Source organism: Brugia malayi (assembly GCF_000002995.4).
Source record: "Brugia malayi strain FR3 genome assembly, contig: Bm_v4_Chr2_contig_001, whole genome shotgun sequence".
NCBI classification, from domain to species: Eukaryota; Metazoa; Nematoda; class Chromadorea; order Rhabditida; family Onchocercidae; genus Brugia; species Brugia malayi.
The window spans coordinates 4,407,401-4,423,641 of NW_025062476.1; the positions used below are offsets into that span (position 1 = coordinate 4,407,401).

At 26.1% G+C, this 16,241-nt stretch overlaps 2 protein-coding genes across 3 annotated transcripts; both read left to right on the plus strand.

The window, feature by feature from the left end:
* Positions 1-101: 101 nt before the first annotated feature.
* Bm1146 (Uncharacterized protein) lies at positions 102-1,080 on the plus strand (the record flags this gene model as incomplete). The annotated part of the gene is made up of 3 exons (XM_043078377.1): positions 102-182; positions 379-558; positions 922-1,080. The coding sequence occupies 3 exons, from the start codon at positions 102-104 to the stop codon at positions 1,078-1,080; spliced, it is 420 nt and encodes a 139-aa protein (XP_042934311.1).
* Positions 1,081-4,306: 3,226 nt separating this feature from the next.
* Bma-cutl-12.3 (Uncharacterized protein) lies at positions 4,307-7,663 on the plus strand (the record flags this gene model as incomplete). 2 transcript variants are annotated; one of them, XM_043078378.1, is made up of 8 exons in its annotated part: positions 4,307-4,384; positions 4,716-4,895; positions 5,126-5,259; positions 5,544-5,680; positions 6,096-6,174; positions 6,534-6,699; positions 6,975-7,104; positions 7,431-7,663. In XM_043078378.1, the coding sequence occupies 8 exons, from the start codon at positions 4,307-4,309 to the stop codon at positions 7,661-7,663; spliced, it is 1,137 nt and encodes a 378-aa protein (XP_042934312.1). The 2 variants fall into 2 exon arrangements, with proteins under 2 accessions (XP_042934312.1, XP_042934313.1); XM_043078379.1 differs by lacking the exon at positions 4,307-4,384 and having other exon boundaries at positions 4,797-4,895.
* Positions 7,664-16,241: the final 8,578 nt, after the last annotated feature.

The window sequence follows — 16,241 nt, forward strand, 5'->3', positions numbered from 1 at the left end:
ATTAGGAAAGATATCAAATTTGCATTTTTAGCAGTGAAATTATAAATTATAAAATAGGATACAACTCGATAAATTCATATTAGATAAGATAAGAATTGAGTATGACTTGTTGTGGGTCAAAGAGTAGTATATTCCTGAATTTTCTTCTGTATTTCCTTTATGTTTTACTTATTTTCGAAGAAGTATGCTTTCTTTTATTATCAATTATCTGTTTTATTTGAGAATGCAATAATTAAATAGAACTAGTTAATCTTATCAAAAATTTGTAGCATACAATAAGCACAAATAATTAACATCATTTCTATTGTGTAATAAATTGATGGATTTTAAATTAAAATTTAAATCCATTTTTTGATAAATTTTCTAATTTCATTTCAGTCATGCTTAATTTGCACAGCAATATTATTGTTATGTTTACCTGCTTTTTTATTTTATAAAGCAATTGCATTACTCACAACCTTTGCAACTTTGTTTGGCTTTGGTTCTATAATATTGCGCATGGGTACCTGGCGAGAAGTACACCAGATGGAAAAGTTACAAGCTATTAAATCACCACCTGTAAATGCAACAAATCATCCTGAAAAATAATTCGGAATTTATTCAAAATCTCCGTTTCATTAAGATATATGCTCAAGAATTTTTTTTTTTTAAATTTCTTTTGAATTTAAATTTTCTAATTTTTTAATTTTAGAAAATATTCTTGAACATTTCACGAACATTGATTTAAATTGGAGCTTATCAAAACTAAGCTAGGAAAGATATTTAGCATATTAATAGCATATTTTATTAATTAACCTGTAATTGCTAAGCATTACATTATCGTTAAGCAATGTTTTTTTTTTTTTTTTCTCCTTTTTCTTTAATTGTGTTAAAGAAATTAGATTTTTTCGATGTTAAAAATTTGCTGCTTTTTAATTTCAGGAAATATTCTTGAATGCTTCACGAGCATTGATGACCTGGTCAGCATTGATTGCTTGGTTTTGGCTCAATTACACATTTAAATTCAACGATTTTGTTAATACAAGATGGTTTATTTCGGTACCAATAGCAATTTCTTTCTATTTCACTTCATTTATTTGAGTAACTAAAGAAAGAATTGAATTAGCTATCAGTTCTTTCCGCTTAGAAATTTGATTTTCAATTCAGTTTCTAAACGAAAAAAATAACCGAAATTTCTTGACATCCTCTATCTCTATAGTAATATTTTTACAGAATTTATTATCGATGTCCAGTTTAGCTGTTCCATTTCAAATTTTGATCTATTATTACTAACATATTTGTTTACCAATATGAACAATTATATTAAACAATGGAAAAGATTCTAAAATAATTTGTTTTCATTTTGCATCACAATATTTCATTTTATTTGCAATAAATTTCAAATTTCCATTAAAGGATTCAACTTTTTGATATGGTAGCTCAGTAAGACAAATTTTAAATTACTCTGAAGTTTTGTTTGTTTGATAGGAATTATTTAATGATGAAATGAATCAATGATGATTGATGCATCAGATGATTACAATAAAAAAAGGAGAAATCTTGCATTAAAACAAAATCCCCTGTTAAGTGATAAAATTTAAATGAGTAGTATTTTATTTATTAACATATTGGAAAAAAAAAAAAAACATACATATAAAATAATCTTTCATAAATATTTTATAAACAATAAAAATTATATTATATTATCATTATTCACTTATTGTTTTCTTTTTTTTGTAAATTATTGAATTTATAATGTAAACTCGAAAGATAAAATGCTATCTATATTGAATTATTCCATAATATAATTCGCTAAAAGTGAAACCGACTAAATGTTTTTTTTTTTTTACAAAATAAATAAATGATTATATCCTAATTCAAAAAAAAAAAAATAAGTTAGTCCATCAAATTTATTGATTGTTTGTTTTGAATTTGTTGTAATGAATTGATTTAATTAATGATTTAAACAATAAAAAGTCGTAAACAAAACCAAAATTTTCTCTTTGGAAAACTGAATAAATTCTTTTCCAATCATTCATTTATAATCCCATTTGCTTCATTTAAATATAATTCTAATGAACTTATATAGCATTAATAAATTACTTTGTTATTCCAAAGTATTTATAACATCTGAATGTAGCGATCATATATCTAACAAAACAAATCTTTCAAACAGTTTATATTCGTTCTTCGTTTTTGAATATTTCTTCTCTTTTATAATTTTAAGTTCTTCCGATAGTATCTTTAGTAAGTAAATTGAATGATACAATGATAAAATGACAGTATGATTTACAACTGTTCCATTTGTTCATTGTAAACTTGGGTTCGAAGAATTTAAATTGAAGCAATAAAAAAAATCAGTGAATCTGTTTGTGTTGAACTTTTGCTGTTATTTTCCATAAAAAAAAAAAAAAAAAAAAAAAAGAAACCATTTTTCAAATTATCGATAATCAAATTAAAAATACAATAATAAAAAGTGGAAAGATATATTCTAGCCAATGTTAATGAGAATGAAAAAATGAAATGAAAGTAAATTATTTATGAATTATTTTTTTTTTCGTGAAGAATCGAACGTTTTACACAAAATAAATATGTTATTTGTTTTGGACTACAAAAATAGTTTTTTTTTTTTCAACTTTAGTGACCTAATTTTTGTCATTTTTGTTGGTCTTTTATAAACATACTTGTAATAATTCATTGCCTACATAATATTTGCATAAATTTTCACTTTTAATATTGTATATTAGAAATTCTCAAAATCTGATCACAAAATTGTTTATTCAACTTTCAGCATTTCTGATTGTTTTCTGATAGAATATTTTTTTTATGGAAATAATTTTGATGTAAACAAAAGTTCAAAATTTACATTCCAATAAACAAGTTCCAATGGAACAAATTATATTTGCATTTTGATTTGAGATATATTTTCATAAAAAATCACTGAAATATCATCCTTTGAATTAAACAATTATTTACTATTTGAATATTTAAAAAAAAAATAAGTTAAACTTTATAATCAGAGAAAAAATAAGCTAACATAGCTGATTAATTTAGCTTAGAATATTTACATTTTGTTCACATATTAATTAATTATCGAGAGAATTTGAATACTAAAGAAATATGCAAATCATACCAAACATATTTATTAAAGAAAAAGGTTTCATTAGAATTCATTTAAAAAAAAAAGAACATTCATTGATTACTTAAAGATAAGTGATCAAATTCTGTTCTTGATCACAATCCCACATAAATTTTATTTCACGAAGAATTCAAAAATATGCTTTCTGCTAATTAAACAAAATATAAACCTAAACTTCAGTGCACGAAATATGGCAAATTCTTTAAGAGAAATATTACTTCAAATTCGTTGTTTGTTTTTTAAATTAAAAGAAAAATTTTCAGTGTATTTATAAATATTTATGATGGTGGTGTAGTATACAAAACCAATTAACCTAAATACATAATACAGATTTGTTTATTTCTTGTTTTCCAAATAATCAATGTCCGAATAATCCTGCGGGTTTAAACATGTTGACAATAGCGCCATCAGTGATACATCAGGAAACTTTAGAAATATTCATATCATACAGAAACGAATACTCCATTTCATTCTCGACAATTTTAAAATGCGAAAAGCGTGCAAAAGAAAATATATTACTCTCGCCACAAAGTTAAACTGCAAGAAATTATTCACTTCTTTTGAAGCAATAAAACAATATCTAAACAATTTTCAATCCATAATTAATAGACGACGATTAAAAGTTCAGAGGTATATTTCGGCAAACAAAAAGATGCGCAAAAGTCAAGTGCTATTATCAGACTGTTGCAATGAATTTATAATGTTTTTTGTGATATTAACCTTCCGATTTGTTTTTCTCTTCATTCCTCATTCTCTATCCCATATTTCACAGAAGTGGCGCAAATGTATTAATGGTTAGCTATCTTGAAGATTCGAAGGTGAACATTTTGACAGGCGCTTTAGTACTATTTCCACAAATCAAAGTTATACATATAAAATTATTAGCGAGAGAGAGAGAGAGAGGGATACTATTCGATTTAGCCAAGGTGGAAGGTTCATTAATGTATGTATGTTAATCAGCGCCAGAAGAGGGAGAATTGAGCAGCTTGATTAAACACCAACATTCTCTTTTCTATAAGCGAAATTCTAAAAGAATAGTAACAGAGTAGGTTTTTATTTTAAATTAATTTCAAATTATTTGATGGATCAAATTTGATGGGTACCATTTCATTGATTTCCCAACGATAAGTTCCTTCTTTCAAAATATTGCTAAATTTCACTTGTTTTCGATTCCTGATACGATCAATAATGATGCAATATCCGGAATTTCTCTTTATCGTATTACTATCACAACGGATACGAGCATTAGAACAGGAACCAACACTGGTAACTGTATATGTTATTGGTACTTGTACTATTACTACTACGTAAACTGATGTACCGTATATATGTTAATTAAATCGGTCGATGATAAAAGTCCATATCACTTTTATCGTTAACTTATGGTTTTTAACTTCTCAAAAAAATCACTAGACAAAGATTTCAAAAATTTTTTTTGTTAAATTTTTAATTTATGTTTTTCTTTTGTTCGATTTATAATCAATCTATCAGCTAATTTCTGTTGTCAAAATCTACGCAAATAAAAAGCCTACTGATATAAATCTTGCAATTAGCAAATCTAAAATTTAAGACAACAATGTCATCATTTAATTTTTAGGAATGTTTTACGGACGGTTTACGATTACGTTTCGAACTGGAAAAGCCATTTTACGGACATATTTATGTGAAAGATTCCTTTATGTATGAAAATTGTCATTTAGACTATACGTGGAATCCAACTGTTGGTTCATTTTACTTCAACGTTTTCTACAAAAGTGACTGTCATGTGAAATATGAGGTAGAAGTAATAAGTACTTATTTTAGGGCGGAAAAGTCTAAAAAGTTTTTTTGCTAAAAATAAATAATATGAGTTACAATTTTTAACTTAATCAAATGATTCGCAATGAAAAAAAAAAAAAGAAAATTAAGTTATGAATAGAGTGAAATAACTTTTAATGGAATAGCATTAAACAATTGCAAGAAACGATCAGTTATCAGGTAATTATCACCGTTTTATCATCCTTGCAGCGAGAACCATCAGGTATCAGTTATCAGGTAATTATCATCGTTCAGTATCACTATTTATTTCTTACACAAGCATATAGAGCTTATAGTGTTAGCTGTTTCTATGAAACTGTCATCGATCCAAACATGCAAATCAGGTAAATTAGATCGGAGAGTGCTGTAATTCCGGGTTTATTTACTTATTTACAGATCACTGGCAAATGGTATCGTCAGTTTCGACAAAATAAAAACAATTTAATTAATTCAAAAATTTGAAAAAAGTATAATAATATAATTTAGAGTTAAATACGTTTTTAAAATGAATCCGAAAGCATTGGGTAATCATTTGGACTTATTGTTCTGATGTCTATTATCATCTACTTTACTTCATTTTAAATTAAAATGAGTTTGAAGTAAGATTAAAATTTCTGTTTTAAATCAGTGGCTTAACGATGACAGAATTGGAAAACGAAATTACGACTAACTGTGCATACGATGTGCTAAATTCAATAAACGGTGAGTCGATAAAATATGCAAATGTTGGCGATCGGCTAATTCATAAATGGAGTTGTGAATCAGGTAAATTGAAATTACCGGTTTCTTGAATATCATAAGCTTTTGCTATGATTTATACCGACATCTAGAATTATCATAGCAGAGAATTTAATCATGATGATTGAACAATTTCTATGATTTCAGTTAGATTTTGATGAGTGGTCATTAGGGTTTATTTACTTTTCTTTTTGATCTAATCTGATTTATAACAAATTTTTTTAAAATTTTGTTTCCTTTTTTAATTTGTGTCAATTTCAGTCTTCTTTTCAAGTATAAATTAATGAAATAGAATTTATTTTCAGTCCATCTACTCTTATGCAAAAAATATTTCCGTATTATCTCATTCAATCTTATTTTTCATAATTGGATAGGAGCTCTTTTTTTTTTTTTTTTTTGCTTTAATTTTATTAAAAATTGAAAAACTTGCAAATTTTTCCAGATGAGTACGGCATGCTTGTTCATTCATGTTTCGTTTATGAATCTGATAGTGACACTTTCCAGCTTGTCGATAATCAAGGGTAAACATTGATTTACTTAACTTACAGATTCCTACTCGTATTTTAAAATTTAAATTCGTTTAATTCTTTGTTCAGTGAAATCTTTTGATGTTAACTTTTACTAAAGCAAGAATAACTTACTTATCAGTAGTTTCACAAATATTACTTTCATATTCCATCAGGAAATAGCTTGAAAAAAAAAAAAGCTTTAATAAACTACATCGTTTTACATTAAATTTATCTATACAATTCATAATTTTCTATGAAACTTTTTTTTTCACCGAAATTCTCAAAAATACTACAACTTTTCGTCATATTATCATATTAGGAACTGATCATATGATCAGTGATGATTTTAATTTGATTAAAAATATTTTCAGTTGTATCACAGATCATACATTAATGGATCCATTGCACTATAGTGATAGTCTCACAGTAGCATATTCAGTGATACCAGCATTCAAATTTGTCGATAAACTTACTATTCGTTTTCAATGCAAAGTGGCACTTTGTATTAAAGCGCAAAATGGCTGTGAAGGCATTTCGGTATTTCACTTTTTTTTTTTCTTAACATTCTATTCTAGCATAATTGTAGTGATATTATTTCTTAGAATATAAACTTTCTAAATATATCAATTTACTATGGAAAGGTTTTTAATTTTAATTTAAAAAAAAAAAAAAAGGAAAAGAAAAAACAGCGATTCTATCGTATCTTTGATAAAAAATACAAACATTGACTAATTCATAAATGCAAAATATAAGATTTATTAGATAAATATTAAACTTTAATATTTTGTTGTTTTTGTTTTTGTTTTTTTCAGCCACCCAAATGCGAATATCTTTCGACCTTAACATCAATTTCTAAACATTCAATTTCCAAATCTCCTTCTCCTGTACTTTCAAATATTTTGCAATCTTCATTGCCTCGAAATATCGAATCGTTATGCGAGGGTATGGCACAATATAAGTTAATTATAGCTAATTTAGTATGCAAAAAAGCTTATCAAACTTAATAGATCGAATTATCATTATATTTTATTTGATAAAAGATGAAAAAACTTTGATAATAAGAATGACCAAGTGATCAGTTAATTTAAATATGTAATTAGTAAATTAGCATGCTTAAATCAGATTTTGGAATTTAAAATTTTCAGATTTTGGAATTTTGAAAATAAACGGAACTTCTCTACGAATTACAGAAAATATAAAAATGAAAAATAAGGAAATGTTTGAATTATTGGTTTTTAAGATTTCTCCACTTACTGTTTTCTTTTCAGAGAACACTGAGTTCAATAGTTGCAGAGATGTTTTTAATGCCAATAAACGGAACTTCTCTACGAATTACAGACGAAAACGTTTCCTGAATGAATCCCGGCTAGCAATGAATTCTCTTTTACGGAAGTCTTTTACTGAGACAAATTCTACTAATTTCACTCGTTTCACATTAGATATTCATACTGATCAGGTCACGAAATTTTCATATCAAAATGAATTCATTTCATTAACTTAATGATAACTTATTTGATGAGTGGATCAAAGACTGATTAGTGAATAAAATAAAATTTTATTATTTCATGAATTTACAGTCAAAATGATAAGAGATTATCATTGTAATTCAGTTCTAAAAAAAAGATGGCTAGGATCTTAAATTTTTAGTAATACATTAGAATTTGCCAGGCATAATAAGAAACGAAAAAAATTTGCATAAATTGGAAATTTTTTATAGAAATACCAAGATGGCAACTATATTCTTAGGTGAAAACAAGCAGAAACATTAATCGATCCAACACAATTAGCCTTGTTTACCTTGCATTATATATGATAATATGCAATAATCTAAATTGGAAATTCATAAATCAAAATTAAAAACTTGATGAAAATAATAATTAAGAAAATATTTTCAGTTTGTGATTTTTGAACGTAACGAAATAACTCGAAGAAAATCTGCGAAAGTACCAAGCATTTCATACGAAGCATTAAAAAATGAAATTCTTTTGCAAACTGCAATCTTTGTTTTGCTTATCGGATTTATCGTAATTATTATTTTTATGCAAAAAATTTTGTTATAATAAACGTACAACCGTTATAAATTGTGAAAAATATGTTCAGCAATGACAAATTTCAATAGATATTGTAATCTAGAATCGAATTTAAAAATAATTGAAATTCTTTCTTCTGTTATGGCTTTTTTTTCAGTATCGCTTTACTTTTATTAATATTTATTCAAAATCTATTGTTCCTTTTTTTCGACTTTTGAACTTCGCCATGGCTCCTAGTATTACTTCACCGTATTATTACCATTTAATTCGAATCGAAATTTTCCGTTTTTAACCTAATTTTGAATTTGTTTTTCAATTTATGAAAATTTCATCTCTTTTTTTAGTAAAAAATTAATTTCGCTTCGTTCTTTGTTCTTTTTATTATTTGATAAACTTTGAGGATAAACATTTGGTATAATTTAAGTCTAAGTTTGTTGTAATTTTTCATATTATTATTACTATTTTTTTTTTTTGTTACTTGTCAAAATTGTTTGTCGTAATTATTTTTTTTAAGTTTAAGTCCTTTTTATTGCCTTATTTAATTTATCTTAACTTGTTGAAGTTTTTATATGAGATTGTCAACATTGTCAATATCAGGAAAAATATCAAATTTCTGCTGACCCAGCTTACCTGTTCTTAAGTCCTTTTTTCTCCAAGTTAATATAATATTAAATGTTTATATAATCGATATGTAATACTGAATATTTATATAAGATTAAATCTATATAATATTAAATAGAATTAACAGTAATATTGCAACAAAGGAACTCATTCAACGGAGACTTCAATTATATTTGGAAAAATAAAATTAATTTTTCCTTTATGAAAAGTATAGCTTTCCTATTTTGACATGCATTCATTCGATATGACATCATTTATATATATATATATATATGTTAAATTTGTGTCACACTTAAATTTCAATCGAAAAAGTTATCATCAGGTAAGTCTACATAATTGCTTATATGCTAATTAAGGTTTTCCAAAATTTTGCAAAATCACTTTCCAAGTTTGTTAGAAATGCTATTTAAACTGAAAAAGTATCAAAAATGAATTAACTTAAACTCATTTCAAAGTTTAATGCTAAGGGTTTCAATTCAAAAGTGATAGCTCCAACCCTATTCACTGATATCTTTTCATCATTCACAAAAAAGTCATACAATTGGTTCCAAATTGTGATAGATTATGAATGATTTATGAGTTGTTATTGTTTACTTTAAATGTATTCAAGTATGACATTACTTCTGGTGAAATGTAATACCAGGAATAATTCAAAGTGTTAAAGTATTTACAAGATACACTATTGAAGAAATTAGCTACGTTATCGGTATAAAGTTAAATTAGTTAATTCAAAATTTAAGATATTCACTTTTTAAAATTAAATGATACAATTAGTAGCAAAAGTATGTCATACTGAATTTAACAAAACAAAACTAAGTTTACTTCCTACAACTTTGGTCTGAGAAGGAATAAAATTTTAAGAATGGTGAATTGTTTTTTAAAAATGATCTGAGTTTCATCATTTCAAACTGAAATATATCGTATTTCCAATTTTATCTATTTGCTAAAATCACTATTTAAAGTTCGAAGAAATTAGAATAGAAATTTTGGATCATAATTTGTTGACAGCTTTGTTATCTTCTATTCGTTTTATTTAGTTTTGTTTTTTTAACTTTTCATTGAAAGGAAAATTCTTTTGTTTATTCTATTTGTTTTATTTTTCTTTCTTCCTGGCTTTACCATTAATTTATTTTGCTCATTCTTTTCTTTCATGAATTCCGATTACTTTTTTTTTTTTTTTTTTTATTTGAGTTCACCAATTTTCATTTCCATACTTTGAGTATTATTAAATTTATCATTTATAATTTTACGGAAATGAAATTGTTAAATAAGTATTGTTTTCTATAAGGCTCTTATGAATATTACCTTACTGTGAATATTTTTTATATTATTTAATTTTATCCATTTATATACTTGCACATGTATTTTAAATTTTCTTATCGCAACATGTTAGATTAGATAAAATGGTGCTAAAATTTTAAATTGGTAAATATGTCGGATATCATTGATTTGTATTCCATAAACAGTTTCGGGTGATATGTTCTTATCATGAAAATTACTGATATGATATATTTCTCTTCTTCCACTTGATAAAAACTTTTCTTTTTGCAGCATTTTTGTGTCAATTGAAATTTGTGAAAGTTATAATTAGCAGAAGAGTGCAATAAGCACTATTATAAATGTAATAGTGCCAGTTTTTATCTTATAAGTACTAATTTATTTAATGTTATTGTGAAATCTTTTTAAGTATTATTTCATGTATAGGAAGAAGGTAATCCTTAACTGAATATTTTAACTCTATTCCGGAAGTGGTTGAGCCATATCAATCCGTATTCAATCCTGAAACAATCTTATAATTTCAACTATTATGAACAACTCAACGAAGATTTGAGTTATTTATGTAATCAATTAAGACCCACATAAGGCAGTAGACTTAAGTTAAACTTCCTTATCCGCAAGTAAACTAAAGCATTTGGCATCCGCATGTACTATGTTGAGATTTCCGCAAGTAATGGACGCTACCGCCGCCTACGGAGGCACTTATTATTCCGAGCAGTTAAATTGCGCTAATTTCTTTATCAGGCATTAAATGCACTGTGGAGAAAGAAAAGAGGATTTTTTATGTTTTGAAAGCCAACACTACTTGCCAATTTGGAAGAGAAAGATGGGAGAGAATGAATGCTTCAGGGACGTTCTGTCACATAATGTCGCAGATGCGTAACATCTAACCGACCGACAACATCATTTTACTCTTTTGCCAACCTACAATAAGGTACTCTGATGTGCAGCACAAAATATCCAAGGTCATTGATAATTTGCTTTTAAATTCATCATCATCATCTTATACAGTTACTGTTATTATTGTTTACAAGTATGCTTTGATCATAATCTAATCTCATGCATTAATGACATTTTTGATAGTCATTTGAAAAAATTTTTCAAAAAACTTTGTTTTACAATAAATTATTCAAAGATTTTTTCAAAACAATTTTAGAGATTTGAACTCAATCAGTGTTACTTATATATATATATAAATTTTAAACATGGAGTATTAATCGTATTATCCTAAAGTAATAAATCTTTTTGTTTGGGAAGGGAATATAAAAAAGTATGAGCAAAGAAAAAAAATTAGAAATATAAGGTATAATGGAAAAATGAAACCAAAAAATTAAACTTTTGAAAATTGATCCATCCTTCTTCTTTTCACACCAAAGGAATTTTGCCTATTGGCTGAAGATGATCTCTCATTACTCAAGATTAACTCATAATTCTATTTGATCTTTCTTTTACTACAATATACTGTTTAACTCTTAGATCGATATTTCCACTTGTATTTTTTGTTTATTTTTCATTTATTTTGGAATAAGAATCAAATAGTAAATAATTATTCTCGATATATATGTTGAGGTTTTGTACCTTTTTGTAAATCTAAGTTAATTCTCCAAAAATGCTCTGTCATTTGCTTTATAATATCTATCAAATAATGATATACACAAAAATTCTGTCAAATAATAAAACTTTTTTTCAAAAAATGCAAAAATTTGCAATTCTCATATCCAAAGTTCAATTATTTTTCTTTCTTGAATTGTAGAAATTTGATACTCAAAATCCAATTTCTACTTAAGAATATAAACTATAAAGAAGTCACGTACGTCTTTCTCGACTCTGTACGTTTCACAGAATTTAAAGTTAAAATTTTTCTCTCTAAATTTTTTCTTTCGACAAGATGATAGTTCTCTTTAGAAATGTAGAAATGATAATCTGATAACATAGTGTTTTGATAACCTCTACATTTCCAGTTTTTCCTTTATGAAACCATAATTAAATTCCTCTTTCTTGCTCTCTTCTTATCACTCTTTTATTTTATTCTTTCGATGGTTTAACTATCATCAAAAAATTTTTAACACTACCTTATATTGTTCTAATCTACTTTAATACTTAATTTTTGGTTTTAATTAATCATGTAATTTATATAATTTTATTTTTGAGAATTCATATGGCTGGAGAAGTTTTGCATAGATTTTATATTAATTCAAGGTTTAGTATTAGCCGTCACAATGTTTCTTTTTGAAACCATTGAACAGTGCATTATATTTTTTCCTGATTAAATCGTACAGAAAACTCTTCTGATTATCATTTAAATTGCATATAGAATAGCTTTGGTTTGGACCAATTCATCATAATCTGTATGACTGAACTTCTTAATACTTTGGATTTCTTAATTTAATTAAGTTCCAAATAAGCAATTAAGCAAAGAGATCAACTTGTTGCTGTTCAATTAAAATTTTTTCAATTTATCACTTATGAATAGAAAAATTCAAGTTTAGTTTAAAGCTTCTATATTTAATAGTAATTTTTATAATAGAATATTAGCTTAAAATTATTCTCTTTCAGATCTCTTTTCTTCTATTTCTGACAGATTTTTACAGAAATAAACTGAATAAACAGGTCGAATTAATTGAATATATTGAATTAATTAAAACACTGAATTACTTAAATTTCATTGAAACTCTCTTATGTCTTTAATTTTCCTATAAAATTTATTGAAATTCTTATATGATAAAGGAATGCTATCTCTCCCTTTCTGTATAATAAAATTTTTTTCATTTTCTACACTTAGCAGTAATGGAATCCGAAATACTTCATCATTTACACTTTCATTTATCAACATTCTTAACCACATTCCATTTATCAGCTCGTTATCACTTCCTTCTAATTGCTGATAAATATCTTTATCTTACAATCGTTACATCTTCAAGATTTAATAAAATAAACCGGTTTGTGATGTGCTATTTAGCTTAAAACGAGTATTAGTGACAATTTGGTTAAAATAATCTGAGCAAAAGTGTTTCATAAATTTGTTTTCTCTTTAATGCAGGTGGTGTTGTTATCACTTAACCAATAGTAATACTATCACTTCATTATCACAACTATTTCCTCACTTTTTATCATTTATCTCAGAATATATTGCATTGGAACAATTATTGATCAGTTGAATTCAGCCAGAATTTCAAGTTTATTAAAATATAAATTTTCTAAAAAAGACGTTTACTTTTTTAAAAAATTTCGCTACTAAAGTTTATTTTTTTTTTTTTTTTGCTCAAATTCTCTAACACAAAATTTAAATGAAAAAAATCCAATTACTATTTAGTGAATGCTCACTTTTTTAATAAAAACTGAAGTGGTAAACGGAACGAAAAGTCGAAATGTCAAAGTGCAATGAGCCAAAAGGTCTAAGTCCAAATCTTCTAAAGTATTAAATGTTACACATTTTTAAAAATTTAATTTATAGGTTTAAATACAACACATAGTGAGTATTTCTTCTTATAAGCGGTTCTTTTATCAATTTTGAAATGGACGAACTAATTTCTAATTAATGCACATTTAATTTCCTCGTCAATGAATGATCGCAGCATATTCACTTTGTGCTCTGAAATTGAAATGTTAAAATATTGTAGTCTGCGATGAAAGAATGATCTACAGAAGATACTTTTAGCAAAGATGAAAAGATTGAAAAATGATAATCGATAAACTCTCTATTCGATAGTACTGATTGATAACTGTTGATAATGCACTAAAAGATTATGGAACTTTTACTTTGGAATTTAATTTGCTGTATTTGAATTTAAAAGCTTCGTTGAGTTACTACGTAATCTATCAAATTTAAGTTATGCATGAAATTGTGCATAGAAATACATTGGAGACTAAATAAATATGTCAATATAATTAGATCACCAACAAATTGTTCCTTTTCATACCATTTCATAATTTTGAAAACTTAAGAGCTGAAAGGAAATATTTAATTACTTCTTTTGAACTAATCACCCTAGTATTTTTGATTTTCCAAATAGTTTAAAAGATTTTTGACTGCAAAAAGCTTCATGTTACTAAATATAGTGCCATACTGTAAGAACTGATTAAAATATCGAAAAGTACAGATTTATATCAACAGATATTCAGATTTTATAGCAATAATATTTCTTGAATTCAAGGATTAATTCATAAAACTTATTAATTTCTTTTTTCAGTGAGCGTAAGCAAACATTGTTTGTCACAAGAGATCAAATATTTCCTCAAGATTTTAAGCTTTAACCCTAACAAAGTAGATTAACTTTTGTCAGGTGGCCAATTTTGAGTAAATTAGATCGATTACTTTTACTTTCATCCAATTATATTTTCTTAAAAATTTACCACATAGAACTATAAAAAACGAAAAAGAATCGAAGAATTCAACAAAACAGATATATCTTTGTGACCATCAATAATCTGAATGACCCTATTTATGTTGTGGCAACATAAGGGTTCTAAAATAAGTAATAAAGACTCATAACAACAAATTATTAGATGTACCACAATTTTATGGTCATTTCCATAGTAATTCCATCCAGTTGTACAGCTACCTAAATGTAAAAAAGTTTTGAGGAGGTAATTGGGAAGGTTAAAAGTTCAAAATGTTAAGGATGCGTGTGACCTTTACATTTGTTATTGCCATTACTATTCAACAGAAAGGAATAAACTTGTAGATATTTTCTATCACAAAGCAATTCTCTAACTAAAATGGACAAAATAACATGTCAATCTTAGATTATGATCCAGTTCCTGACCGGATCATAATTAAATAGAATGTTTGTTCATAAAACTTTGTTTCAAAAAAAAAACAATAAACAGAAAAGATTCATAAAACTTTTTAAGATAGTCGTCCTTCATGTTAAAAGGATAGAATCAGTTTGCATTTTTTATTTGACTTGATTAATAAGAAATTTGTATTTCTAAATGTGCCATCAAAATCAAATCTCTCTATCTTCAAATTTTATTAAAATTTTTAGGAATTCAAGTCAAATAGTGCAGATAGTTTCAAAATGAAAACAAATATGACACTTTTTGTTTTTACAATATTTACTACTCTGCCATCTATAATTTCTAGTTAATATTCCGTTTTTGGATTTGGAAACAGCAAGCATTTCGGAAGAGTTTTCTTAACAAGAACTAAGATGACCGCCTAGCGTTATCAGTGTTTTTTTCTGCTTTACTGTTGGCAGTGGCAGTATTACTTTTTGATTTTAACGCTCATAATTAAATTTAAAAGTTGGCTTTAAAAAAAATTAATTGTACTAATTGCTATCAATAAAGATCATTTAATTCCAATTATTTAAATCATTTCTAAACACTTCTCTGATTATGTTCGCAGGTCTTGTTATCCCTTACTTACTGCTACAACAAACAGTTTTTTGAGCATCATTAATTTTAGTCAAACTTTTTTTAATTTAAAATGATTGTAGAAAAAACTGCATTGTAGAACAAATATTTGTATGATAATTTCGTTGATGAAATCTGAATAGCTTCTTTGTAATGCAGAAACGATTAAATTTCCTCTATTTTTCGGTGATTTACGATACAATTATTGGATAATTTATTTTAGCTAAATTTTCTCCGCTTAATACTATCTCTGCTAACAAGAAATGTGACAACGAGAAGTACAAAAATTACCGTACAATGAAAATAAAATTTCAAATTCAATCATAATCGATCAGTGGACAGTCATCGTAAGAGCTATGCTGTACTATTTCACTTGAAATATTAATTGTTTTTAAAAATTGTTCTTAAAAAACGTGTAGAAAACTTTTAGATATAGCATGTGGCAATTATACACTCTGTGGGCAATTTATCTGATAACAATGAAAATAGGTATCATTGGTAATCTTTGGGTTATCTGTTCAGTCATACGTAATATACGACCTCAAACAAATGGTTGGCTAAGACGGCCAAGTGATTGTCTAAGAAGCCATATTTTTGTTTTGGCATTTGTTGATTTTATTGTCGTTTGTTCGCTTGCTTTACGCATTGTGTACATTTGGGATGAAACTTTAACTTTTGGTAAGTTGAAAAGTTCGCGTACTTAAATGCAAATTAAAATTTTTAGAGGATATTTGAGATGACATAATAAGTGTAAATGAAACGAGATTCAAAAAAAAAAAAAAAAAAAAAGAA